Below are 26,811 nucleotides of genomic sequence, written 5' to 3'. Positions count from 1 at the left end.
TTTTCCCATCTGTGAGCATTTCTGTTCTGTAAACTCAACAAAATTTGATTTGCTAGATTTTAAACTGTTACTGTCCCTTCCTATTTTAGATGTGGATAGTTCTCCTAGAAGCAAGACCATTATACCACTCCACAAGTCTTTTGTTGCCAAATATCACTTCTAGGACAAATAATTCTGCAAGCACAACATCTATGAAGACATATCTATCTTCACAGTACAGAATGGACCCTTCTTCGTACAATTTTAAAAGTTGAATAAAGTGGGGAGGGACACAATACTTTCCTTAGACCTACAGACACACACACATTGCGGTGGTGGCGCACGCCTTTAATCCCAGCACTCGGGAGGCAGAGGCAGGCAGATCTCTGTGAGTTCGAGACCAGCCTGGTCTACAGAGCTAGTTCCAGGACAGGCTCCAAAGCCACAGAGAAACCCTTTCTCGAAAAACCAAAAAAAAAAAAAATTAAAAATTGTTAAAGAAAATACACACAAGATCAAGCAACAGCTCAGTTGGTAAAGTGTTTGCTGTCCAGCACGTGGATCTGAGTTCAAATCCCCTGGCACCAGGTAAAAAGCCAAGTGCAGGGCTATACATCTGAAACTTGAGTGCTGGGTATACTCATGTCAATCCCAGCATTTACTACCAAGCCAGTGTTGCCAAATCAGTAATCCCAAGTTCAGAAAGAGACTAGTTCCAAACATACTATGGAGACTGACAGGACGACACCTAATGTTAAAGCCTGGCTGCTACATACACTCACACATATGCACCCATCAGCATAGACATATGCACCAACACATACAACATGCATCCAAACATGCAGAAAGGGAGGGAAGGAGGGAGGGAGCAGGGAAGGGAGGGAGGAAGGAAATGACAGTTTTTCCTGACTGGAAAAAGTAACTGTTCCATGCATGCTGGTTTTGGCACAACCATCTGGAAAAAAATATCATCAAATTTACAATCATCTAGGTCTCAGAAATTGATAGAAAATGGCTTTTTTTGGACACGTATGTGGGAGCTTATGTGTTACCAGAACATTCATGGCTCAGTGTCCAATTCATCCCTCAAACTGAACCAAACTCTGGATTCCCCTGGCAAACATAGTCTCTCAGTATTGACTACGTTTATATTTGGAAATGGATGATTTATTCTATAGCATCTTCCATTTTCAGAGACAAGTGTTTAAAATGTTTCTGGTACCCAGAGTCTGGGGATCTGGCTGTGAGCTGAAGCTAGCTTAGTTTTGGAAGCCGTTAAGGTTTTGGGGGCTCAGCAAGATGGTTCTGTGGATAAGGGGCTTTTCAGGCAAGCAACGACCTGCATGTGACACCTCTTACTTAAACAAAGATAAAAGGTTAAAATACATTCCACAAAGTTTTCCTCTAGCCTCCTTATGTGCACCATGGCATATGTGTGCACACACACAAACACACACAAATATGGCTATACCCATCCATACACATATTCTCCTCAATTGTATGGAAATTGTGCCTTTAAATATTCTCTTACTATTGGCATACAAAAACGTTTGCACACACCACCTTCTCACGCAAGACAAAGGGCAACTAAATTGGTGTGTGTGCATAGCAAAATAATCTTATGGTAGAGAAAAGATGGTCAGTATACGGGGTTAATACCCCACTTTGAAAAAATGCTGGTTTTTGAGGTGTGATCCTTAGACAGAGAAACATCAGCAATACTTAGAAATGTGTTACTCACGCGTGCTTTGCCTACCCAGTTAGACCACTACCTCAGATTCTGACCAGTAGCTCACGGAGTCCCTCCCCACCCACTGCACACCACATGACTGCTATTTGAGTATCTGAGCCCAAGCTTGACATCATTGATCATAAAGCCTTCTTTGTCTTTCCCATGGGACAATAATGTCCTCCAGTGGCCAAAAACATGTACACTATTTTAAGGAAATATAATGGAACATCGTATTTTAAATGGTGTACAAATCAATAAACAATATTCATTATGTTTTTAAATGGGTATAGACTCTTTGTCTTAAAATTAATGTATACACAAGAATATTTTTTACTTTTAATTTAATTAAATTCAAGGCTGATCATCAGTATCACTTATCTGACAAGAACATTTTGTTGCTTTTTGAAAAAAGATTGTTTATTTCTCGTTGGCTATCTTGAACTCCTGGTTCGTGTGACCATCCTGCCTCAGTTTCCCTTGTAACTGGGATTACAGACATGCACTACAGCTCCTGGTTCCGGACACTACCACTGCCTTCGGTGAGTGTGTATGGAGAGGTGCGCCCTTAGGCAGAGGCAGCATGTTTTATCTCCCTGAGGAAGTTAAATGGCAGGGGTTCCCATGTGGGATCATCGCCCCCATTCTTCATTTCCCATAATTTCGGGAAAACATCCTAGTGATTCGCCCGGCTGTTGAGTCTCACGTATAGCCGCGGTAAACCCCACAGGTTCCCTTCATTTCTTTTCACGTTTTGCCGGAGCTGTGCAGAATTAACTATAGAAAGTATGGCACTGTGGGGCGGGCTTTGAGGTCTCTTTTCCTCAAGCTTCACTCAGTGTGACAGTCAGTCGACTTCCTGTGGCTTCTGAGTTGAGATGTGGGCCTCTCAGTTCCAGCACCACATCTGCCTGCAGGCCACCATGCTCCCGGTCATGACTATAATAGGCTGAACCTCTGAAACTGTAAGCAAGCCCCTCCCCCCAATTAAACGCTTCTTTGTAAGAGTTGCCGTGGTCACGGTGTTTCTTCACAGCAATAGAAACCCTAACTAAGACATGCACTAGAGAACAGCGCATGCATCAGGGTACAGGGACACTTTGAGGAGCACCTGGCCCAAATGTTACTAAGCAGAACATTCAGATATGCAAAGTACTACACTTTCAGGGCCAGCAAGTTATAACAGCAAGCTACAAAGAGATACGAAAGGCTGCAAAGAGTGCCGCTTCCATAGCATGCCACTTGGGCACAGCATAATATTGAGCTAAAGATATCAAAACAGCTGATACCTTTATCTAATTTTATCTAATATCCAATTTTTCCTCTTCTTCTAAAAAAAATAGAAACATGTTCTTCTTGTGTGGACAGAAAATGCATACTTTTCCAACAGAAGCAGAGAATGGTGTACAAACAGGTCTTGTTCAAATAATGTCATTTTTCTTTGTCTTCCTTGCATAGTTTCTCTTCTGTGAGCCTTTTCCTTCTGTCTTCACCGGAACCATTCAGATGTTTAAAAGAAACCTCCAAGTTTTCTTTTAACCTGATGCATAATGAGATAGTTTAGATCAAGATAGGTCAGCAAAAGAACTATGGAGAAAAAAGACACGATTGAATGGAAGCATTGATGATATCACAAGCACTAAATGCTTATGAGATCAATATGCTTGCCATAAACCTAATACCACTTCTCCAAAATAATCACTCTGCAAGTCACAGAAGTTAAGTAGCACAAATCAGCTCCATCTCAGGCCTAGAGACCAGATCCACCCCTGCCACCCCCCCCCACACACACCCATATTCTTTCTCAAACCCATCTGCTTATGGTGATCTTCATAGGTTTCTCAGAGAATGGATTAGAGCTCTCTCTACAGAAAGAGTAAATTTTGGTAGGTAGAAAAAAATATCTTGGGGCCTAGGAGAAAAAGGCAACCTACCAAAACAGGAATCCCTACTTCTACATGGATTAAAGACATTCTTAGGGGATATTGGGGTTATAGTCAGACAAGACATGGAGGTGGTCTTAGGTTCCATGCTCAGACATGTGTAGCTAACAGTAGGGAAATAGTAGAAATATTTGTGTTAGAGAACATAGAGTGTTTCAAGACAGACAGAATTAAAAAGGAACTCCCTGCCCAGAGTTTATGGAGGAACATAACTAATGCTTGGTGCTAATCAATTTACCATTAGAAACAAGCGGCTAAGTCAATGTGCTCCAGTGTATAGCTTTCCACTGGTCTTAGCTTATCAGGTCATCTATCCCCATAACTGTGATCCTCAGATAGACTTTCCCCCCTTGGATTCAAGTTTGCAATCTCAAGACTACATACTTTATTTAGCACCAAGGTTTTATAGCCCGAGGTTTTCTGTGCGGCGTGATTTGGAAACTAGATCAGTAGGTATTGCAACTGCCCATCCCCAGAGCCATTACCTGGACTGTTAGAAATAACCCCACGACGATAATACGTGCCTCACTGAGTGTAATGTACTTTAAAGAAAAGCCAGTGGAAACCCTTGCTTCATTTTAAAGCCGGCGGTCAGCTTACTGGTTCTCATAAAAGATACACTGGTAAAGAAGAGAAGCTCTCACTAGGCCAGGAGGGTAGGGGACCGTGGAGTGGCCTCCTTTCAGGCCTGTCAGAACAACAGAACATCGTGGTGCCAGCTCATGATGGAGGAGGCTCAGTCACTTGGGGAGTGCCAGGAAGTAAGCTGAAAGGTGGAGAGGACCAGGGTCCCAACATCTTCAAGGGCACTCAAGAATCAAAGGTTCCACCACTTCCAGCAGCACCACAGACTGGGGAATTAAGCATCCAGCACGCCTGTCTTTGAGGGACAGTTTATATCCAAATTACAGCAAACCCTTAAGAAATACAAATCTGAAAGAGACAATCGCACATTTCAAATAACACTTTAGGGTGGGAGTCTGGTGGCCCAGTTTAATAAGCACTCAGATAACAAAATTCCAGCAGTGCTTGCCAAGATTTAGAACAGGCCCAAGCCAGGCTTCACAGTTTTGCCAAATTGTGATTTTTCTGCGCCACCTTGTGGCCATGACGCTATTACTACACGGGGCCTGCAAATCATTTTCCCTGGTCAAGCACGCCACTGAGCCGCATTGCGCAAATCCGCTTTTAAACGCTGAGAAAATGGAGTCTGCCTTTGTTTGTAGGGATGGAAAGCGGCGTTGCCCTTCTTCCTATTTCCTGCTTCATCAACTTCATTCTTTAATCTCATACCTCTAGCTCCACCCACCCCCTCCTCCTGGCGCAGTCTCAAGCTGAACCTCCATTGTGCGGCCCCACCATCCAGCAGCACTCGGTGCCCAGCGGATTCCAACCTCAGTGGCCCTCGCGGTCCTCCCTCTGGGTTCCCTCCGAGCCTGGCCCGGGGCCCCGCCCTCGCAGTCCTGTGGTCAGGCTCCACCCCCTCGCGCCGGCAGCCAATGGAGATCTGGCCACGCCCTTTGCACTGCCCACCCTGTCCCTTAAGGTTTGAGGGCCGGGGCAGAGGGTCCGAGCCCCTGACCCCGGCTGCTGGCATCGCCCGGCACGCTCCGGGCAGCTGATGACCATGGACGCCCAGAGGCTCAAGGTGAGCGGGTACCGCGGGGCGTGGGTTGGGCGAGTGGACACTGCGAGGTGATTGGTACCTGGCCAGGGTGGCATGGGCAGCGGCGGCGGACGGTGAGGGCCTGCGGCCTTGGCCAAGATGTCGCCCCCACCCCTACTCCCCTGAGGATGATCCCTAGGCCCGGGCACAGCCGCTGCCTCGCCGTTAACGGCCAGCACCCAGCCTGTTGCTTGTGTTGGCTTTGGACCTCTACTGGGGGAGCTTGCTTCGTCCCCAGGTGTGATTTTTAGGGACTTAGCCATCCTAAAGTCCCACTCTGCATTCGCCTGTAAAGGACCATGACAAGATGTGCAAGCAGTTAAAGACAGACTTTAAAAAGAGGGGAGTATTTAGCATACGAAAATGTTCTAATGATCTATCCATTGAGCAAATTTTTCAGAAACGATGCAACAAAGACGAGGTGTGGTAAGTGCAAGAACTTTCCTTTTCAGAGGACGGTTTTTCCCTGTTTGTTCTCAGACTTGTTCAGTATTTGTGGGGCGCTTCTTCCTGGATATCTTCTGGAAGTTGCAGCTAGCGGAACCGACTCCTGGACATTAAACTGACCCATTTGCAATCTAATGCTGGAAAAAAAATCCCAAGTGCATTTAACAAGCATTGGTCGCCGGCCTTCAGTGTGGCTCACACGCACTATTTCTCAGTATCTTAAGATACTGCTGTAAACATGCCGGGTCTTGCAGCTTCCACTGGGTTTATGAGGGCTGAACCCAGGAGCTGGTAAAGGCATGAATGCCATGTGAGCTACTGATCCTGCACAGAGGAAAGCCAGCTCTGAAGGTTAGGGAAGACTGACATGGTCAGCTTTTTTTTTATTTTTCATAAATTTCTGCCTTGCCTTTCAAGTTTTTCCTCCAACTTTTACATTTTTCATCACCTCCAATCTATCCGTCAGGTTGCCCAAATGAGTTTCTGCAAAAAAAAAAAAAAAAAAAAAAAAAAAAAAAAAGCTACTTAAATGATAAAACCATTGTTCAATTTTTCATCATTCATCACAGGAACAAGTCATGTCCTTAAAAATGAGATTTTTTTTTTGGCCCTGCCTCCCTTCCCCCTCGATCTGTCCAATATTCTGTCTAGAAGGGGTTCTTGAACAAACATCCTCTCCAAAATGCCAGGCGGCACCTATTTCAGGATCTCTGTCTATCCACACTGCAGTTAAGAACCAGCTGTGAATGTACTTGAATGATCATCCCCTTATGCCAATAAATCTTTATGAGCTCCGAATTTGTCTATGAAATGTTTCTCTTGGCCCCTTCTCTCCAGCCAGTTTTTAGTTCACGGGCCGGACCAAGCCAAGTGGGAAGCCAAATGTGTCCAAGCCCACTGTTGTAGATTAAGGGCTGGCTTTTGGCCCCACGCATCACTGCACCCATCCCAGATACTGTACTCTTAGCTCCTTGTGGCTAAGGGCTGTTCCTCTGCCTTATAAACTCCGGGGCCTTTCTCAAGAATCATCCAGGCACATCATGGTGCTCTATGTGTGAGGGGAAGGAGCAATGGGCTTATAATTGGAGAATCAGCTCTACAATGCTCCGCAGGAGCAGATGCTCTGGTCACTCCACTTATCAACTGGGTACAATATTCTGTGTTCCTAATTGTAATGTACTGGCCGCTTTCCTACATTAATCACTGCAGTGTCTCTCAACTGGTGTTCCGATTGCAATTTCACCAGGAAGTTTAATGTTTTTTTTTTTTCAGGACAGTGACCCCTCTTACTAACATTTCTCAGTACCGAATAATCACTCTCTTCTCAGTCTGTAGTGCTAGAGAGTAGCTAGTGACTAGGCCTAGAAAGTAGACAGTCAGCAAATGCTTGCCACCCTGCTGAGGATGGAGACCCTATCAACTGGCAGCACTTAGGGCACAGGCAGGAAGAGAGCACGTTTGAGCCAGCCTGAGCTATGTAATGAAATCCTGTCTCAAAAATCAAACTCAAGTTTGTTGGACTAAATGGTCTAACTTAAACCCCAAAAGTAGCCATAGGTATGGGGAGTAATACGAAAGCCAGAGGAACATTCAGGCTTGAAGATGGTTTCACTTAGCAGTGCTGGATGAATGGGAAGGGGGCGTGGTCATTCATTTGATGATTTGGGTAGCAGGTGGTGGAGTCTAACGCGCAGGTTGGCAGAGGGGTGTGTGCCTGACAGCAGAGTCTGGTCGATCTTACTCCTGTTTGTGCTGACTGGTACTCTTACATCATCTTCAGGTACTCCTCATCCCCACCTCAACACCCTTTGTAAATGAGCAAAAGTTTAACAGAGACCAAGACTCAAGGCCGTGTCTGCACCTTTCAGTGCATGACTTGTCTGACATCCCAGTACTGCCTTCAGCTCAGAATTGTAGTTGATGGGTGCTTTTAAATGTTCCGTAAAAGTCAAGGAGTATAATACTGTGACAGAGAAAGCTCATTTGTGACCCCAGACAGTTCACAAGGAACTTGTGATAAAGCAAACTAGGGGATGGCATATGTGTCCTTCTCCCCAGAAGCAAGGCGGAGAGGGGGGTGTGGAGTATAATGCACAGGAGGGGAGCAGAGCAGAGGTGCTAGAGACTATTGTGTGACTGTCATCTAGAAAAGGCACATATGTAGCCTCCAGAATCCAGACTGTGAGAGAACTGTCTGCACACACATCTGTCCTGTCCATTTCTTACTCATGCTAGACCTTCTGCAGAGAGACAATGGCACAGGATTCCCCCACGCTGTTTGATGGAGTCAAGGAGTCTAGTAGTCACAGCCATGTGAGAGTCTTGTAGTAATAGGAGCGGTGGGGCTGCGTCCCCAGCACCCCGGCCGCCTGCTAGCTTATGCCCGAAATAACAACACACAAACTGTATTCTTTTAAACACTGCTTGGCCCATTTCTATCTAGCCTCTTCTAGGCTAATTCTCACATATTAATTTAGCCCATTTCTAATCTTCTGTGTAGCACAGCTAGGTGCGCTTACTGGGAAGATTCTAGCCTACGTCCATCCTGGGTTGGAGCTTCATCGCATGTGCCTCAGAGAGCAGAGCTATCCCTGCATCCGCCCAGGAGCCGGGAGCATGGCGTCTCTGCTCCAGCGAGCAGAGCTGTTAGTCTCTTCCTCTTCCTCCCAGCATTCTATTCTGTTTACTCCTCCCACCTATATTTTAAGCTATGAGGCCAACCAGTTTCTTTTTATTGCTTAACCAATGAAATCAACAGATTGATATATGACACTCCCACATCAGAGTCTGATTTCCCTCTTTGAGTAAGTCAGCAGCTAAACCTCAGAGAGAGCTCCAAGAACCCTTAGACCAATTCCAACTGGCCACTGCTGGCTTTGACAACTTGGCACAGCTAGGGTCATCTGAGAATAAGAAACCTCAGTTGAGAAAACATCTCCATCAGATTGCCTGTAGTCAAGTCTACAAGGGATTTTCTTGATTATTGATTGTTGTAAAAGGGCCCGTCTCTCTGTGGGGGCTGGTGGTTCTCTGTGCTATAAGAAACAGGCTGGGCAAGCCAGTAAGTCATGATTCTTCAAAGCCCTCTGACTTCCCTGCACTGTAAAATATAAGGTGAAATATGCTCTATCCTCCCTAAGTCGCTTTTGGTCATTGTGTTTTATTAGGGTGGCAACTCAAGGAAGCACTCTGGAGACAGGAACTGAAGCAGAGATGATGGTGCTGTGGGAGTATGAATGTAATTGGCCCCCATAAGCTCAGGAAATGACACTACTGGGAGGTGTGGCTTTTTTGGAGTAGGTGTGGCCTTGTTGGAGGAAGCATGTCACTGTGGGGGTAGGCTTTGAGGTCTCATATATGCTCAAGCCATGCCCAGTGTCCCAATTCACATCCTGTGGCCTGCTAAACAACATGTAACGCTCTTAGCTCTTTCTTCAGCACCACATCTGGCTGCATGCTGCCATGTCCCACCATGATGATAATGGACTGAACCTCTGAACTGTAAGCCACACAAGTCCTGTCTTCGTTAAGGTTCTATTGCTGTGAAGAGACACCATGACCATGACAACACTTATAAAGAATACTTAATCTGATGGCTTACAGTTCAAAGGGTTAGAGTCCATATCTGTCCAAGACCAGGTAAATGACAGTAACTGAGAGCTTTTGTCCTGATCCATAAGCAGGAGGAAGAAAGACAGACAGACACAGAGAGATAGGAACAAATACAAGTAGGGACTACCATGGACTTTTGAAATGTCTAAGCCTCCAGACACAAACCTCCTCCAACACAACCAAGTCAGTTCATTCTTCCCAAAGTTTCACTGAGCAACCATTCAGATATATAGTCCATGACCCCCTGTCCAGGCTCAGCATGCCCAGAGTGAGCTGGGCCCTCCCACATTAGCCATTAACCAAGAAAATGCCCCCTGGAGACTTGCCTACAGTCTGATGGAAGCATTTTGTCAACTGAGGTTCTCTCTTCCCAGATGACCCGAGTTTGTGTCAAACAGAACCAAATAAGAAACAGCAAAACACTGAGAACAGCTAAGTGGACCAAGACTCTTCATTTTCTTGGTCTACTTTTTTCTGTTTTCTTTTTTGTTCTAAAATCTTTAAGAAAATGTAGCCAAGGGGGTGAAATATAAAAGTAATCTGACTCCAGTATTCTTTACAAAATTATTAAAGGGAAAAAGAAATCACATTGAAAAAGAAAACCCCTGAGTCATCAGAAATCCCACGGTCATTCTGTCTCGTCCTTACTGTTATGTGTCCGTTTGTAGTGCTATTTTAGGAGTGGAGAAGAGATTGTAATGTTCTGGATTATCTAAGATTTTAGACTGATATCTGCTTCTGAATATTTTTCAGAATAACAGACTATTAACCTTTAGCCATTATTTCCTTTTAGGCACTCATTAATTACTATTGTCAAGAGAGATATTATCACCATGTGTTGCTTGTTGCCAGTGAAGGGATGAAGAAGTATGGCAGTGATCCAGTGTTCAGGTTTTATCATGCCTACGGGACCCTGATGGAAGGTATTGCACTAGTCACCAGATGTTTTTGCAGTCTCTGAATCCTGGCTCTGAACTAAGAATACTTTTTTCCTCCCACACCCTAATCTTAATTTCCAGGTAAAACTCAAGAAGCCCTTCGGGAATTTGAGGCCATTAAAAATAAACAAGATGTATCACTGTGTTCGCTGATTGCACTAATGTATGTCCATAAGATGAGCCCCAATCCAGGTATAGTATTAAGCACAGTGTTTGGATGGATTGTCTATATCTGATTCACTTTGACTAATGGCTTTATTGTGGAAGGAACATTGTTCTGTGTAGTAGTTGGAATATGTGGCTATATTATGGAAGGAATGTTATTCTTGGTAGTAGTTGGGACATATGGCTATATTAGGAAAGTAACATTGTAATTTTCCTGGTTAGTAGTTGGGACACTTGGTTATATTATGGAAGGAACATTGTTCTGCACAGTGGTTGGGACATGTGACTATATTATGGGAGGAACATTGTTCATAAGCTGGTCTTTAAAGTTTAATTGTATTGTGCTGGTAAGTAGTATAACCTATGACTAAGAGAGAAGAGAATCCAAGCCACAGGTAACTTAAAAATATATGTGTATATGTCCAGTAGCAATAACACTGTAAATAGTTCAAATAATTAAATGAACTACATGTCATGAGTTTTTAAATATTAGAAGCATTTTTTTCTATTTTAAGAAACCTATCACATACCTCTTTCATGCCAAGCACACATGCACAGATTACAAAAACAAAATAAAACATTGCTTGACAAGTAAACAGGTGTGCACTTTCTATTAGGGGTGTGCCAGGTGTGTTTCAAAGTTATGAAACAGTTATACTGGTGTCTGTACATACGTGCTTCAGGATTGGGCTTCAGAGCCAGGTGGTTTGGGAGCTAGTCCTGACACTACCCCTGGTGTTTGTGTTACTTTAGAATGATTACAATGTTTTCTACGGTTCTTTAATGAAAGTATAATATAGTTGTCTATCTTGGGAATGACAGACACTACTCGGTTGTACTACATAACTAAGTGTGGCTTTGGCACATAAAAGGTGGATAATCTGATTGTGTGGCTGTTGTATCAACTTTAGCACAGTGGCTGTGCCCTAATCTACTATTTCAGCCAGCAACTGTGGCTCCGCAGCTAGCTGCCTGCTTCTCTAGTAGTGGCCTGGCCACTCGGTCACAGCCTGGCAGGAATTTTGTCCCACAGGCACCGGCTCTGTCACTGCCTCTAAAGGTAGCTTTAACGGAGTGTCTATCATTCTATTTATAAATAAGACTCCAAATTCAAGGCTGGGGTGAAGACCTGTATGCTCAGAGAGACTAATTAGCAAAAAAACTTACCTTCTCTCCTTCTTGGTGTCTTCAAAAGCCCATGCTCCCACTCTGCCATGCTACTGCAAATCCATCCCTACTACTTTCTGTGTCTCTTTACCTCTCCCAGATGCCCTCCGATGCTCTATGATCTGTGTCAACTAATTGCTAACTCAGCCTCCTGATCCAAGGTTAATTTTATTTAATCAGCACAAATAAAAACTCAGGGTTCATAGTGTAATCAAATATTCCCCAAGATGTGGTAGAATTTTTTATTTAATTTTTATTTACTTAAATATTATTATTTGTATGTGTGTCTGTCTATCCGTGAGGCAAGGGGTATGGGAGGAGCCGGCTTACGCATACCATGGCATGTTCAACTTTTCTTTCCTCCACCTTTTAAGGCAGGGTTTTTCATGTTTCTGCCACACTGGGAACTCCAGGTTATCTGACCCACAAGCTTCCAAGTGATTTTTCTCTGTCCATGTCTTAATTTTCTGTTGCTGTGAGAAAACACTGTGACCAAAAGCAACTTGGAGAGAAAAACGTTTAGTTCACCTTATAGATTGTAGTCTATCACTCAGGGCCAGAAATTGATGCAGAGGTCATGAAGTAGTGCTGTGTATTGGCTTCTTCCTCATGGGTTGTTCAGCCTGCTTTCTTTTACCATCCATGAGACCTGGCTTGGGGTACCACCACCCGCAGTGGGCTAGACCCTCCCACATCAATTATTAATCAAGAAATGTTCCCATAGACTTTCCCACAGGGCAATCTGGTGGGGAAATTTTTTCAATTAAGTTTCTTTCTTTCTTTCTAAATGACTTTAGCTAGGATCAAGTTGACATGAAAATCGACCCCTTGTCAGCCTGACACACAAATGTGTCGCCGTTCATCTAGAACCGTTCCTTGCCCATTTGTCTCGAAGATGACATGTTAAAGCTCCTCAGTCTTTAAAATTTTAAACACTTTAAAAGTTGGGTCTCTTTAAAATACTCAAGGTGTCTAAAATATTAAGTCTGTAAAATTCCCAAGTTTCTGTTAAATTCCAGTGTCTCTCTGTAGAATTTTAAAGTTACTTTAAAAAAATAAATATTTGGGGTCTCATAACTGTACATTCCTGTGAACTTAAAAAACAAGTTAATGACTTTCTTACTTCAAGAGGGAACAGTCAACTTCAACAGTGTATGTAATTGAGTGTCCAGTGTCTGGAAATGACTCATGATCTTCTGGGCTCCAAAGGACTTAGACAGTTGTGCTTCTCTGGTCTGCCATTCATAACACTTGTACCTTATCTAATCAGCCTTCATCCACTCGTGTTGCTGTTCTTGGTGGTTATCCCATGGCATCTCCAAAATGTTGGAGTCTAGACTACAACTGGGCTACACCTTCACCAGTAGCCTCCCCAAGTCTCAGCTTCTCTCCATGACCCCTTCACCTCTTCAAAACCATTACCACCTGGGAGACTGTTACACCAAGTTCAGCTGCTAGCACAAGGTACAACCGTGGCCTCCTCTGGACCACAGTTGTCTGTGTGCTGACTCCAGGAATGTCCTTCTCGAAAGACCTTGCTTCAGTGATGCTGCTCTCTTCTTAACCACCACGAATTCCCCCGGTCACACTAAACCAGCATTTAGTTGTCCCAAAGCAAAGGTTTATCTTCACTGGTGCTTAGCTATTGTTAATCATGTCTGATTTTTTAGCCCCAGCTGACCAGAAGCACAGATTCTTTATTTAAAATCAAACTGCCATGCTAGAGTCTTTGAGGGACTCTGACATTTCACAGACCAGACCTCCATCATCTGCGCTGTTCTCAGCATTATTTCCTAAGTTCCCAGAGAACAGCACACTGAGCTCTGAGCACTCAGTTCTTTTTCCAGCTCAAAGTCACAAAGGCCCTGAACAGTGCTCCCCAAAACACCATGGTCAGGTCAGTCACCTCATGACCCGATATCAATTTCCATTATAGTTAGAGGTTTGCTGCTATGATAAAACATTTGCAAAGCAACTTCAGGAGAAAAGGGTTTATTTCATCTTACAGTTTGTGGACCGTTATCCTGGGAAGTCAGCAGGAACCTGGAGGCATGGAAATATGCAGAGGCTGTGGGAGTCGGGCGTGAGGGACCTGCTCGGTGCTGACTTGCCCCTCATGGCTTGCTCCAACTGAGTCTAGGACCACCAGCCCAGGGTTGGCACCATATATAGTGAGCTTGGCCCTCCCATATCAATGATTAATCAACAGAATGGCCCACAAGCTAATCCTGAAGGGACGTTTTCTCAATTGAAGTTCCCAAATCGCTCTAGTTAGTGTCAAACTGACATAAACCTAACCAACACAGTGTGCCTCCCATCTCAGTGTAGGAGCTCTGAGATAGATGTGTGCTGTCTCTTCTAGGCCTTTTACATAGGTTCTGGGGATCAAACTTGTGATACCAAGCTTATGCTGTAAGCATTTTTACACACCGAGTCATCTTGCCAGCCCGATTTTTAATTTACTTTTTAAATCTTAAGTTGATACCTGATTGATTAGTCAATTTATGTATGGAACAAGTTGAATGTATGGATCTGTCTTTCAACTGTGAGTTTAAAGGCCTGGACACATTCTCTCTGAAGATAATTTAGCCTTGGTTGAAACGTACTCGGAGTATAAAATAAGCCCATTTCAAAGATTTGGTTTTTTAAAAAAGAGCAAATTCAGTAACTCTTATCCACTTTATATTTTTAATTTGTACATACTGGGTTAAATAAGGCATTATTCAGATTCATTTTGATATTTTTTCTTTTTTTTTTTTTTCTCTTTTCGGATTTGTTTGTTTGATTGATTTTGTTTTCAAGGCAAGGATTCTCTTTGATGTAGTCCTGGCAGACCTGGAATCCTCTTTGGAGACCAGGCCAACCTTGAACTCACAGAGATCACGTCTCTGCCTCCCAAGTGTTAGCATTAAAGGTGTGCACCCTCACAGCCTGACTTGCTTGTTCTTCTTAACTGACTCAGCATACCTTCAGTATTTAGATGGCATTTATAGTGTGTATTTTGTTATTATTAATAATGCTGTCCTTGAGAGAATAACTCAATTCTCTACCTGGTTAGTCATCTAACCTATCCTAAACACTTGATCTGAATTTTAATTTAGATTTAATATTATTTCCCCCCCTCAGATAGAGAAGCTATCCTGGAATTAGACACCAAAATGAAGGAGCAACGTAAGGAAGCCGGACGCAAAGCCTTGTATCACGCAGGCCTATTTTTGTGGCACATTGGTCGCCATGATAAGGCAAGAGAATATATTGACAGAATGTCGAAAATGCCACATGATGGCAATGAGGTGACCGCTTTTCCTAATTTAAAACAATGATATTGAAAGAAAATTGTGTTACTGTATAGTAGTATCCTTTGTTTGTTTATTTATTATAGCCACTCTGGTCTCAATAAATAAGAACTTCCTTTTAATATTCTTTATTGCAAAATAGGACTTTTAAAGGTAGCCTATTTCTTGCATCGTGAGCTTATTTGTTACCTTTACCTTACAAATAGCCTTCCTGTATATGGGAATATTCATAAATAATGTGGTTGGACTGAGGTTTCTTGTTTCTGTACTAGTAACTCTAGAGTGGATCTGTAGCCTGTTTTCTTCTGTTCCCTTTCTGTCCCCCTTCCTTTCCTCTCATTGAACATGTCTGCCCTACGACTCCTGTATTGTAGTATTGGTAATCCACACAGGAAGAGCGCACAGGCTTTGTTTTCTTGGGTAAATCAGTATAGGACACCTGCCTCGCCTGCCTCCTGGGAAGAATGAAGTGATTGGCAGAGATGTGATTAAGATGCCCATGTAGATAACGGCTGACATTTATTGCTTACCTATTTTGTACAAACCATTACTTTGATGAATATTTCCCTCAATCACATAACATCTGAAAGGTTAAGTGATAGAAAGCATTTTCCCCATCATGTAACATCTGTAAAGTTAAGTGATGGGGGGGGGGATGTTTAGAAGGGAAATAGCATTTCAGCTAAAACCAAGAAAGCAAGCCCCCAGCCCCGCCCCAACCAGTTTGACCAGCAAACCTGGAAAGGGGGAGTAGTTACCCCAGGTTGGAGATGATAGGTAGAGATGAAGACACCATTTCTGCTTACCTTGAGGGCTTTACATTTGATGGAACATGGGGTACATGAAAATGGTAAAACTGTAGGGAAATAGAAGGATCACGGTTGCTAGGCACGAGTATCTATAGATAATTTGACAGACATCAAGAAATCCTTAAAGACTTTCAGTCATGAACGTTACATGTTTACAGTGCAGATCAGGAAAATTAATTGTTTATAAGCTGAACTGATTTAGATAGAAACTAAAATTTGGAGAAAAGACTATATTCTGGCCGAAGGTTTTGAGTTGCCCAGAGGAGTAACAAGTAAAATTGTTAAAGACCCACCAAGATTTGTCAGCTGATCCTGGTGAGATCTGGTTTCCGTGAGGAGCAGGTGTTGAGTGGAGACACTGACAGCAGAGGGCAGCGAGATGTCGTGTTCACATGTGCTGTGTGCCGAGTGCTGGCCAAACAGGCCAGACAGTGAGCTTCAGGAAAGGAAGGCAGCTGAAGGCTCAGTGAGCCCTCAGAAATAGGCTTTGGAACATAGTCACATGGTAGGCGGCCTCCTTAGTTGGAGGGGCGCGGGTTGATAGCCTCACCCATAGCTCTAAGTGAACGTGCAGGGAGGCAAGTGTGACCTTTATTAAATGCCATATATGTTACTCTAAAAACATAACAAGGAGAACAAATCCCATTTCCCATTTGACTTTAAAGGGAAACTATCTACTTTGCGGTCATAGAGACCTTCCGATCCATTGGGAATACCCGTGATTTCAGTTCTCATTTCCCAGGACTTTTCTAACTCACGAGACTGTTGCAGAGCTGTGAAGGTAGCTGTGCACTTCTCTAGGTCTTTATCATGTGCAAAGTAAGGCATCATTTATCCTCCTTACCCCGGCTCATTGGCGCTGTATGCGAAGAGAGACGACACATCCTCACAGAGTGAGCCACACGGCAGCTATGACTATGCTGATATCATGGTGGCCATTTGCTGTCAAAGGCCCCAAGAAGGAGGTGTGTTTCAGCAGGAATGTGATCACTGACAAACTTTGTGATCGTCATACTGACTCGGGTGGTGGTAACTTTCTTTTCCAGGGGCCGATTCTGAAAGCGTGGCTTGATATCACAAGAAGGAAAGAACCGTATGCTAAGAAAGCACTGAGGTATTTTGAGGAGGGATTGCAAGATGGAAATGATATTTTCGCTCTGCTTGGTAAGGTGAGTTGGAATCAAAGTGAATGAATCAAGTGTTTTGAAATTTACAACTTGAGATCTAATCCAAACTCACTAGGTCACCAAAGAGGATTCTTGTGATCCTGCTGTCAGCTGTTAGAGGAGCTCACATCTGTGTAGGGCAGAGTAGAGAATGGTGTCTCTACTAAAAGGCCTGAGTTCTGGATCAGTGCTCTGTCTGTGGTTGGTTCTTTATTCCCTCCTGCTCAGTGTTTCCCTTACATCTAGTGTGTGTGTGTGTGTGTGTGTGTGTGTGTGTGTGTGTGTGTGTGTGTGTGTGTCACAGGAGAGGAAGCATGACATGGAAAAGGTATGAACAGGGAGGAAAATGTGTACATTAAACCTAGTGTATGACTCGAGAGAAGATGGGAACTGCAGTCAAAAATAAAACGGGTGGGAGATGGGAGCTGAGGCATCAATTTGCCGTTGGAAAGGAGGTAGTCAATGCATTTGGCTTTTGAACAAAGACTTATAGACCATGAAGACTACAGCCCTGATAGCATGATGTAGAAAACATTAAAGATAAGAAGTGACAGATTTCAGTTACCTTAAGTCACCTTCAGGACACAGCGAGATATCCAGGCGGTCAGAGAAGAATGAGTGAGACGTTAAAGGCTAAAGGAAAGAAGGGGCACGGACCCAGGGCAGGGGTGATGAGGACAGGCGACCTATGTTTGTATTGGAAAGGTAGCTGGTGTAAAGCTTGAACAGCTTTGCACCTTGGTTTGCATTTTGAGGATAAACAGTTGTCAATTTTTAAACATCACTGTGAGCTGGACGAGTTAAGTCACAGCCTTTAATCTGTCTCCACTAACATCTCCTGAACACCTTTCAAAATTGATCGGTAGACTGCAGTGAGATGGCTCAGAAGGTAAAAGAATTTGCTAGAGCCTAAAAACCTGAGCTTGATCCCCAGAACCCACATGTGAAAAGGGAGGATGCGACAGACCCTGGAAGTTGTCATCTGACCTCCACCTGTGCGTCCTTGTACTCACCTGCAGGCACACACTGAATAAATACATACATAAATTAATTAATTAATTAATTAATTAATGATTGATACTGGAAGGTAGTGGATAAAAATGCTTTCCATGAAAACATAAGGGTGTAAAATTGATCCCTTAAACCACAAACAAGATTGGATGCCGTGACTGAGATCTGTAATCCCAGCACTCTGACAAAATGCAGGAGGAGGTGGGGTGGAGACAGGAGGATCACTCAGGAGCTCGTAGGCTAGCTACCCTGGTGTCCACAGGCGGAGAGAGACTGTGCCTTAACTGTACAGAAGGAAAGAGTTGACTCTGAGGTTCCACACATGTGCTGTGGTCCATACCTGCATTCAAACACCACAATAATAAAATTAAGTTTTTTCAGTACCATTTTAGGAGCTGAAAAGATGGCTCAGTGCTTAAGACCTCTTGCTGAGGATGTGAGTCCTGTTTGCAGCACCCACGTCTCCAGCTGAGGCTCCACTCCAAAGGATGCAGGGGCAACACAAGCACACAGTTAAAAATCGATCTTGAAAAGGCTGTTTTCTCTTTTAGCAGTGCTGGGGCCTCTTACAATCCCAGGGCTAAGCAAGTGCTCTGCTGCTGAGATATATTCCTAAGTGTTTTTCTTTTTTTTTTTTTAATTGAGAATAAATAAATAAATTTATACTGGGAATGGTGGTTCAACTCCTGTAATCTTGTAACTCCAATCAGCATAGGCTGTGTAATGAGACTGTGTAAATCACATATGTTCAAAAGTCGTTATTATTGACACTAAAGAAAGGAAAGAGGTGATTTCTAGCGTTCATTTCTTGCTACTGTCCCCATGTGTCTTCCAGCCAGTTTCCGAGGATAAGCTTGTACACATTTTTAGCAGCCCGCACAGCTAGTATAAAGGGTAATTGGATTCAGGAGCGCCCTCATTGTGCTGTTGTAGGAACCGGGCGTTGGCAAGTTTTTCAAGAGTTGGGGTTGTTGTCTTAATGATCTTGCTGCCCTCTATTCTTTAAAAGAAAGTGAGTGTGTAATCTTCCAGGGTTAGGCTAGTTTAGGTGTTAATATGAAGAATTTTAGAGGGTTTTACCTTTTACCGTGCTGTAATACTCATGATGGTTTAAATGATTTCTCTGAATTACCGTGGTGTGGTCTGTCTTATGCTGCTTCAACAAAAACACATGAAACATTATAGACATCATGACTCTCAATTAAAATCTCAGGAACTCGGAGGAGAGTCATGAGTTCAAGGTCCGTCTAGGCTCCATAGTTAAACTGTTTGAGAGCCCTGCAAATGAAAGAGACTAAAGCAAAGAAGCCAGAAACCAAGTGCTTTAAGAGGAACAGAAATGCATTCCTTACAGTTCTCATGCAAAGAGCTGGAAATCAAGGTGCTAGCAAGTGTGGTGTCTGGTGAGGGCCCTGCCTCCTACAGAATGGCACCTTGGACAGTCTTCCCTAATGGAGAAGTTCTCTTCCCCAAAGAAGAGCGGATGCCACGGCCCCGGCCCCTTTTACAGCATCACATTTTCACGGTGGACTGCCTCTGGTCAGCCCTACCTCCCAACACGGTTACTTTGGGAATTAGGTTTCAACGTCAGTTTTGGAAGAGACAAGAAATTGAAGCTCTGGGAGATCCACTGTAATTATGTTCATACTTTTCAATTAAGTCAGCGTAAGGGACTCATTAATACTCCAGGTAGCAGTAGCTGAAGATGCTGCTTTGTGTTCCTGAGGGACGGAGTGGTCTAAGGAAGAGCATACATGTTGACCATCAGCTTCCTGTGACAGGGCTTTCTTATTTCAGTATTAGCTATGTAGGTAGATTCCAAGAGAAAATTTGTACTAAAATTTATCCTAATTTTTCTTCTAGTATTGTCAATTATTTGAAAATCTAAATATTTTATTTTGACATATTGGATTTTTGGGTGACTATACCTTCCTATAACTATATGGAAATATGTATATATATGTATATATACATACACACATAAAAATACATATTGCACTTTTCTATTAAATGATGAGAGAAAAATGTTAATTTTTAATTTAGATATACTGAGGCAAAACTTAAAGATAATCTAGAAGGAAAAGTTAAAAGGGAAAAATATGATGATTTATGAATGTCCATTATGTTAGTGTGTCTGTGTGTGTGTGTGTCTGTGTGTGTGTGAGTTTGCGCTTGCACATGCATAGAAGAGCTTGCAGGGGTCAGTCCTCTCCCACCGTGTGGTTCTGGACGGTGAGCTCAGGTCATTAGGTGTTGGTGGCAGATGCCTTCCTCCACTGAGTCGTCCTGCAGGCCTCTCCATGCGTTTTCAATACTCTAATTACATTTATAGCTTATTTTCCTCTGGAAGAGACAATACATACAATGCACTGACCCTGTAAAATGTTCCCAGGCAGGCAGCACAGTAACACGTGAATGAGGGGTAGTTAGCACTGCTAAACTAGCCAGCTGTCGCACAGGGCGTGTTCTCTGTGAAATGGGTATGAATTGCACACTTCTGCAGTCCTTTTAAGGTCACCTACCATCTGTTAAGTATATGACCTCCAATTTAATGACTCATTTATGGACATTGTGGGCAGTTTTTTATTTTTCCTGTATACACCAACAGTTGGGCAAATAGCCGTCCTGGGTGTGCCTCTTCGTGACGTCTTTCAGTTCTGCCTGGAGATAACCCCGAGAAGTGATCTCATGGTGCTGTTGGAACTTTGTTTCGCTTATTTTCTAACCTGAACATAACATTTCTAAGTACAGAATAAAATATGAAAAATCGCTTTGGTTTTATATGCTCTTTAAAAAACCTCCAAGAGATACTTTATTCTACAAAGGTAATTTTCCCATTCTAAGGGCAATATTCTTTATACTTGTAAATGAGCTTTTTTTTTTTACTTGCTTGCTTTTTTGTTTTGAGACAGGGCCTTATTCTGTACCACATCTGCAGCTAGCCTGGCCTCAGTGTGTAGAAGAGAGACCCTAAATGTAGTCTCTCTTCCTGCCTCAGCTTCCTGAGTACTTCTGCATACTAGTTTAAAGTTTATCCTGTTATCAAGTTAAGAATCTTTTGTAGAGCAAAATTACTAATGTGTTAATTTCTGTGATATTTTAAGATATGATTTTGATAAAACTAAAAAAAAAAGCAGCAGTATTCTGCCTTAGCCCAGGCTGGCCCGAGAGGGCCTGGTGTACAAGGCCACAGTTTCCATGTCAACTTTCTCCTTCTATTAGGTCCTGTGCCTTGAAATGCGCCAGAATTATTCCGGAGCCCTGGAGACCGTGAGCCAAATAATTGTAAACTTCCCAAACTTCCTTCCTGCCTTTGAGAAAAAAATGAAATTGCAACTGGCATTACAGGATTGGGATCAGACTGTGGAGACGGCACAGAGGTCAAGTGGGAAATGATGTTACACCCTCTTTGATCTGGTTATGCATGAGGAAAATAATCTGGTTGTGTTCTGTCTGTTACAAGACCTTCATAATCAGCATAAATTTAATTTTTCAAGTAACATGCAATGATTTTATTCCAAGCAGCATAGAATTGCAAAGACACTCCAAATTGTACTGCTTTTAAACATGTAATTGGGGCTGGAGGTGCTCACTGCCAGCCTGACAGATCTGAAGTCTGGGTGGGTGTTTCACCCACATAAAGTCTTATGTGTGGAAGGCATGGACAAGGAGTCCTCAAAGCAGAAGACACTGTCTCAATTTATAAGGTGAAAAGTGACTGGGGAAGAAACAGGAAGTCAACTTTGGGCTTCCACATGCATGTGCACATATACGTGCCCATACACATGCTAGCACATATATATAGCATGCAACACATACCTATGCAAAAACCCTGAATTTGCTTATTTACATCAATATCTGAGTATTTTAAGATAGGCGCTTTCATCAATATGTCTCTCTGACGTTAGGAAACTGATATTAAGGAGAGATGAATCATATGCTAAGCAGCATAATTAATTTATGTAGCCGTTAAACGTAGGTCCTAGGGAGGAAAAGGGTTGAGTACGGCGGCATGCTGGAGTGGGAAGTCAGGAGGGGATGTGGAAGGTCTCACTGGAGAAGGGCATTTGAGAAGAAACCTGGAGAAGGTCATGGAAGCAAGCCTGCTTGTATGCAAGTGCTCCACTTGCTGTGGTTCCCATGGAGACCAGCTGAAAGTGTCAGATTCACTGAGACTGCTAGGAACTTAGAACTGAACCCAGGTCCTCTGCAAGAGCAGCAGGTGCTCTTAACCACTGACCTTGTCTCCAGCTCCTGAACTCAACATTTAATACACTGCTGTTTATAGTTAATATAGTATTAATTATAATGTAATTAACTATAGTTAACATTATTAATGTTAATGATATATAGCATACGTAATACTTTATGTAGCATTACCACAGTATTAAATGAGACAGGCACAACCCCTATTCATGTTTAAGTTCCAGATAACTTTAATTTTAAAGTAGTCATTAAAACTACTTAGTTGAGTAATGGAAAGGTCAAGGCACCAAACTTTTAATCCCTAAAAAAAACAAACAAAGTCATTAACTGCGTGTCTTCTTGCAGATTGCTGCTCCAGGACAGCAACAACGTGGAAGCTCTGAGAATGCTGGCTCTGTATTATCTATGCAGGGAGGGGGACATAGAGAAGGTAAATCGTGTTATACAATTTAAGTTGTCTGTGTCACAATGATTTTCATTACACACCCTTATAAATGCATGTGTGCATCCTCATTAGAAGCTCAAAATTCTATCTCGCAATATTGCTATTATAATTTTTAATCAGTTGCTAGAAATACAGAATTACAAAGACTTGATTGTCTTGTACCAACTAGTAAAGTACACATTTGCAGGGAAACTTCTCTCCAAAACGATTTTAGGTTGATTAAGTAGAGTATATGTATCTTTTATGTAAGATGCCAGTACATAGCATTGTCTTGAGCATATTTATACAAAGTAGAATTTGTAGTATGTTTGCAGTTTAATTGTTTGCATGAGTTAGATGAACTCAGGAACTACAATAAATAATTTGCTGTTGTTTCTGGTTTATGAACTGGGACTGGTATATAAAATAAAAAAAAAGATTGTTTTTGAAAAACGTAAAATAAATTCTTTATCCTAACCACTTTCATGATTTTTATATTATAGATACCATTTCAAATATAAACTCGGCTATCTGTGTAGTTCAAAGGTTCATGTAACATTTTTGTAACTATATTATCATTCCAACAGCCTTTGTGGCTTGCCTTCATTATTAAGGCGAGAGCTCAGTTTGTACATTTGTTGAATAACTGTGGCCATCTTCACCAATGCAAAGGCTTCTATTCAATGATGGTTATTTACAAGAAATAATTTTGTATAATTACTGGAGCTTTAAAAAAAAAAAGACTGGAGCTTCAAATTGATTTTAAGAAATCCTACAATATATAAGATTCCACTGGGGGACCCGAGGAAATACTCAGCATCTAAAGTGCTTTTATAAAAACATGAGGGTTTGAGTTTGGATCTCAAGTACCCATAAAAGAAGGTATGCTGGCACATGCTTGTATTGCTAACACTGGGGAGACAGTGCACACATACACACACACACATGCATAACACACAGGAGAAATTTGTAAAAACCCAAGGTCTTATCAGTAATAGAGAGCTGGAAAGATGGCTCAGTAGTGACTGATGCTCTTGTATTGCTGTACTCAGTGGTAGTTGTTGCTCTTGCAGAAAACTGGGTTCAGTTCCCAGCACCCCTGTGGCAGCTTACAGCCATCTGTGTTCCAAGGGATCTCACACCCTCTTTTGGCTTCCACAGGCAGCAGGCACATACATGGTATGTACACATACAAGCAGGCACTCACACATACATGTAAAATAAAATTAAATCATTAAGAATATATCAGTAATAGTATATTAGAGCATATATTCATGTAATGATTATTTTTTTCTTAGTTTGTTTTAAGGGTAATACTGTTTACCTTGTTTTAGGCTGCTTCCAAGCTGGAAAATTTAGCAAGTGCATTGGATGTCGTGGAACCACAGAATGCTCAACTATTTTATAAGATTACAATAGCCTTCAGCAGAACCGTAAGACTGCCTCCAAAATATACAACTAGTGATGGGCCATGCACTCCTCCTTGATGCGGTATCTAGAAGACAGGAAGCCCTTTTCCTTCTTAATAATGTTTAGTCCCTTTCCTTTCATCCTGTGCACTTCAGGTTGCATTTAATGTAGAGAAGCAAAGGTCTTTGTTGGGCTTCTTGTCTAGATTTGTTTTGTTTTATTCTTATTTTGGTTTTTTTTTTTTTTCAGTGTGGACGTAATCAACTCATTCTTCAAAAAGTTCAAGGTTTCCTAGAAAAAGCATTTAGTTTAACCCCGCAGCAAGCAGAAATTGCTACGGAGCTTGGCTACCAAATGATTCTGCAAGACAAAGTTAAGGAGGCCTGGAAGTGGTACAGGATTGCCATGACCCTGAACGAAAGCAACATCTCTGCAGTCACAGGTATGCTAATGCTTAGATGGTTTCCTCCAGGGGAAACCTGCTTGAAGGGCCAGCCCACTGAAGCAGAGTGTGTGTGTGTGTGTGTGTGTGTGTGTGTGTGTGTGTGTGTGTGTGTGTGCTGCTTCTATACACAAGAGGCTGTCATGTATCTTTAAAAATAACAATTTTTTTCACAAATACTATCTTGAAAGAATGGATTTCATTTGGTTGCTTCTATCAAGTTATGAATTGTGTGGTAAAAGATGTTACCTACTCCCCGGCTACTGATTTTCTCCCCGGCCTCCGCCCCTGATGTGTTCTTCTTTTAGTTTTTTTCAGTCTAAAGCAAGATTGCTGTGGAGGAAGAAAATGTTTTTGTTAACTTAGTTTAGTTGTTTGGAATACGCCTTGACTGCTTTTGTTTGATTTAGGACTCATCCGATGTCAGCTAATGGAAGGGCAGTTGCAGGATGCAGCCCAGCAGCTGGAGTTCTTCAGTGAATTCCAGCAGTCCATGGGGAAGTCCGCGGTAAGGCGTTTTCTCAGTTGGCAGGTCACAGCTGCTGTAATGAGACGTGAACTCTAAAGGACAGTTCAGCCGCAGCTCTAGACGGTGAAGAAGCGGTCACTTAATGTGCGACTGCATTTGTTAGTTTACCGCTGTGCAAGTTGACAGTAAATGTTTTTCTCAGTGATCTCAAAATTCCATGCAGCTAATACTTAGGTTTAATGATTTCATATCAAAGGTTTAAACAATTTCTTATAAATAAAACTTCATGTATATTTGAAATCTAAACAGAAATAGATGGCTTTATAGCCAAATGGAATAACCTGTGAAATATACTTATTTTTCAGGAATTAATGTATTTGCATGCAGTTCTTGCTACCAAAAAAAATAACCGACAGGAGGAAGTTATAAATCTGTTAGACGATGTTGTGAATACTCACTTGTCACACTTAGAAGATTTACCTCTTGGAATCCAGTATTTTGAGAAGCTCAATCCTGACTTCTTACTAGAAGTTGTTACTGAATATCTGAATTTCTGTCCGATTCAGGTAGGTAATTCTGCCCCTCGTCTCCTACACTGCCAGGCTAACAAGTTCTTTTTGCTGTGTTCAACTATATCTGTACCTGTAATTAGCATTCATAATTGTGTTAACTGAAATCATTTTAAATCCATCTTTATAGAAATGTTTACTACCAATAAGGAAAGTAATGATTTGTAAAAACTAATTTAAAAATTTTTTTAAATCCTAGAACTCTCAGTTTAGAAGTATTAAAGGAGCTTAATGCTCGTGCTTGCTTCATATTTGGATCTGGTTGATAATGCCAACTGCCAATCTCACATTAGGCAAACTCAAATCTGCAGTTCTTTTTATTAAACCAATGAAGCCACTTCCCATATGAAATCAAACTCTACTTTATGCCAAAAGTGGACCATTGACTATTCTTTCTGTTCCTTGGAATGACATAGAGAGCATCTATTTATTTAGTCTAAAAATAATCATTTCTCTTCATAAAGTAGATAGTTAGCTTTGGATTAGATCCTTCTTGTGTGCAACATTCCCATTCTGTTCTGTGTGAGTGCAGGTGAGTCATTGTCTTTTTTATACCTACAGAGTTAACAGTTAACAATACCTTAATCTATTACTCATGCCTTTGAGTTCCAGAGTAGGACTCCTCATCTCTCTTGACATTCTGCATTCTAGGTTCACACTGCAATTACCATGCTCCTTTTAGCTCTTATCATCTGTTTTATATGGAACCTGATTGTCAGTCGCCATCTGCTTGATTTAGCTTGGAGATATTAGTGGTCTTTTGAAAGCCTTAGCAGTTTTGAGTAGTAGCCCTAGAAACCCGTGTGCCCTACCCGGGAACCCATTCCAACACGGCATACATTCATTAGACAGAGTCCCTTAGCATTGGCAGTAATTGCAATTAACCTATCTTCCTGTGCTCAGCTCATATTTCAACATAGAGCTTTTCAGATAACTCTACCCAATACACACTGCTAAAACCAAAGGTATTAGCATCCCCCTATTTACAGCCTTAGATGGTATGTGAACAACGAAAATAAGAAAAATGGTCTTCACCTGGGGAGCTCCGCAGAGTGTTTATTATCGTGTCATTTGCCAGGCCTTTAGATCCTCTTAAAACTGTGCTCTCCCAGAATCATTCTTGATGGTTAACTCAGGCTGATTGAGATCAGTCTCCTATGGCAGCATCCATCCGAGTTGCTTAGAGGGTTGAGTGCATATTTCAGTGTTCATTCAGCACCTATGCTTCTTTCTGCAGAGGTTTTATGACACGTGCAGTACACTGTGTGGAGCTGGGGAAATGTGCTTGGAGAAAAATACCTCTGGCCCCAACGGCCATATTTTAAAGGCTGGAGACACACCTTATGAAGACTGGATATAGTAG

At 42.2% G+C, this 26,811-nt stretch overlaps 1 protein-coding gene across 4 annotated transcripts in view; it reads left to right on the top strand.

The window, feature by feature from the left end:
- Nucleotides 1–4,913: 4,913 nt before the first annotated feature.
- The window catches only part of Ttc21b (tetratricopeptide repeat domain 21B), a 60,145-nt gene continuing 38,247 nt past the window's right edge, over nt 4,914–26,811 (top strand). The window contains exons 1-11 of one of the 4 annotated variants that reach the window (XM_026778295.1): nt 4,914–5,299; nt 10,170–10,299; nt 10,396–10,506; nt 14,773–14,939; nt 16,798–16,920; nt 21,151–21,308; nt 22,480–22,564; nt 23,893–23,991; nt 24,218–24,410; nt 24,821–24,918; nt 25,245–25,445. In XM_026778295.1, the coding sequence (XP_026634096.1) occupies nt 5,273–5,299; nt 10,170–10,299; nt 10,396–10,506; nt 14,773–14,939; nt 16,798–16,920; nt 21,151–21,308; nt 22,480–22,564; nt 23,893–23,991; nt 24,218–24,410; nt 24,821–24,918; nt 25,245–25,445 (1,392 nt within the window). In that variant the 5' untranslated portion in view covers nt 4,914–5,272. Of the gene's footprint in view, nt 5,300–10,169; nt 10,300–10,395; nt 10,507–14,772; nt 14,940–16,797; nt 16,921–21,150; nt 21,309–22,479; nt 22,565–23,892; nt 23,992–24,217; nt 24,411–24,820; nt 24,919–25,244; nt 25,446–26,811 lie in introns of those variants that run through there. The other 3 variants (XM_013346035.2, XM_005346499.3, XM_026778302.1) reach the window with 3 other exon arrangements.

Source organism: Microtus ochrogaster, chromosome 4 (genome assembly GCF_000317375.1).
Source record: "Microtus ochrogaster isolate Prairie Vole_2 chromosome 4, MicOch1.0, whole genome shotgun sequence".
Lineage (NCBI taxonomy): Eukaryota > Metazoa > Chordata > Mammalia > Rodentia > Cricetidae > Microtus > Microtus ochrogaster.
The sequence above is the reverse complement of the archived record's forward strand: the minus strand, read 5'-3'. Positions and strand labels throughout refer to the sequence as shown.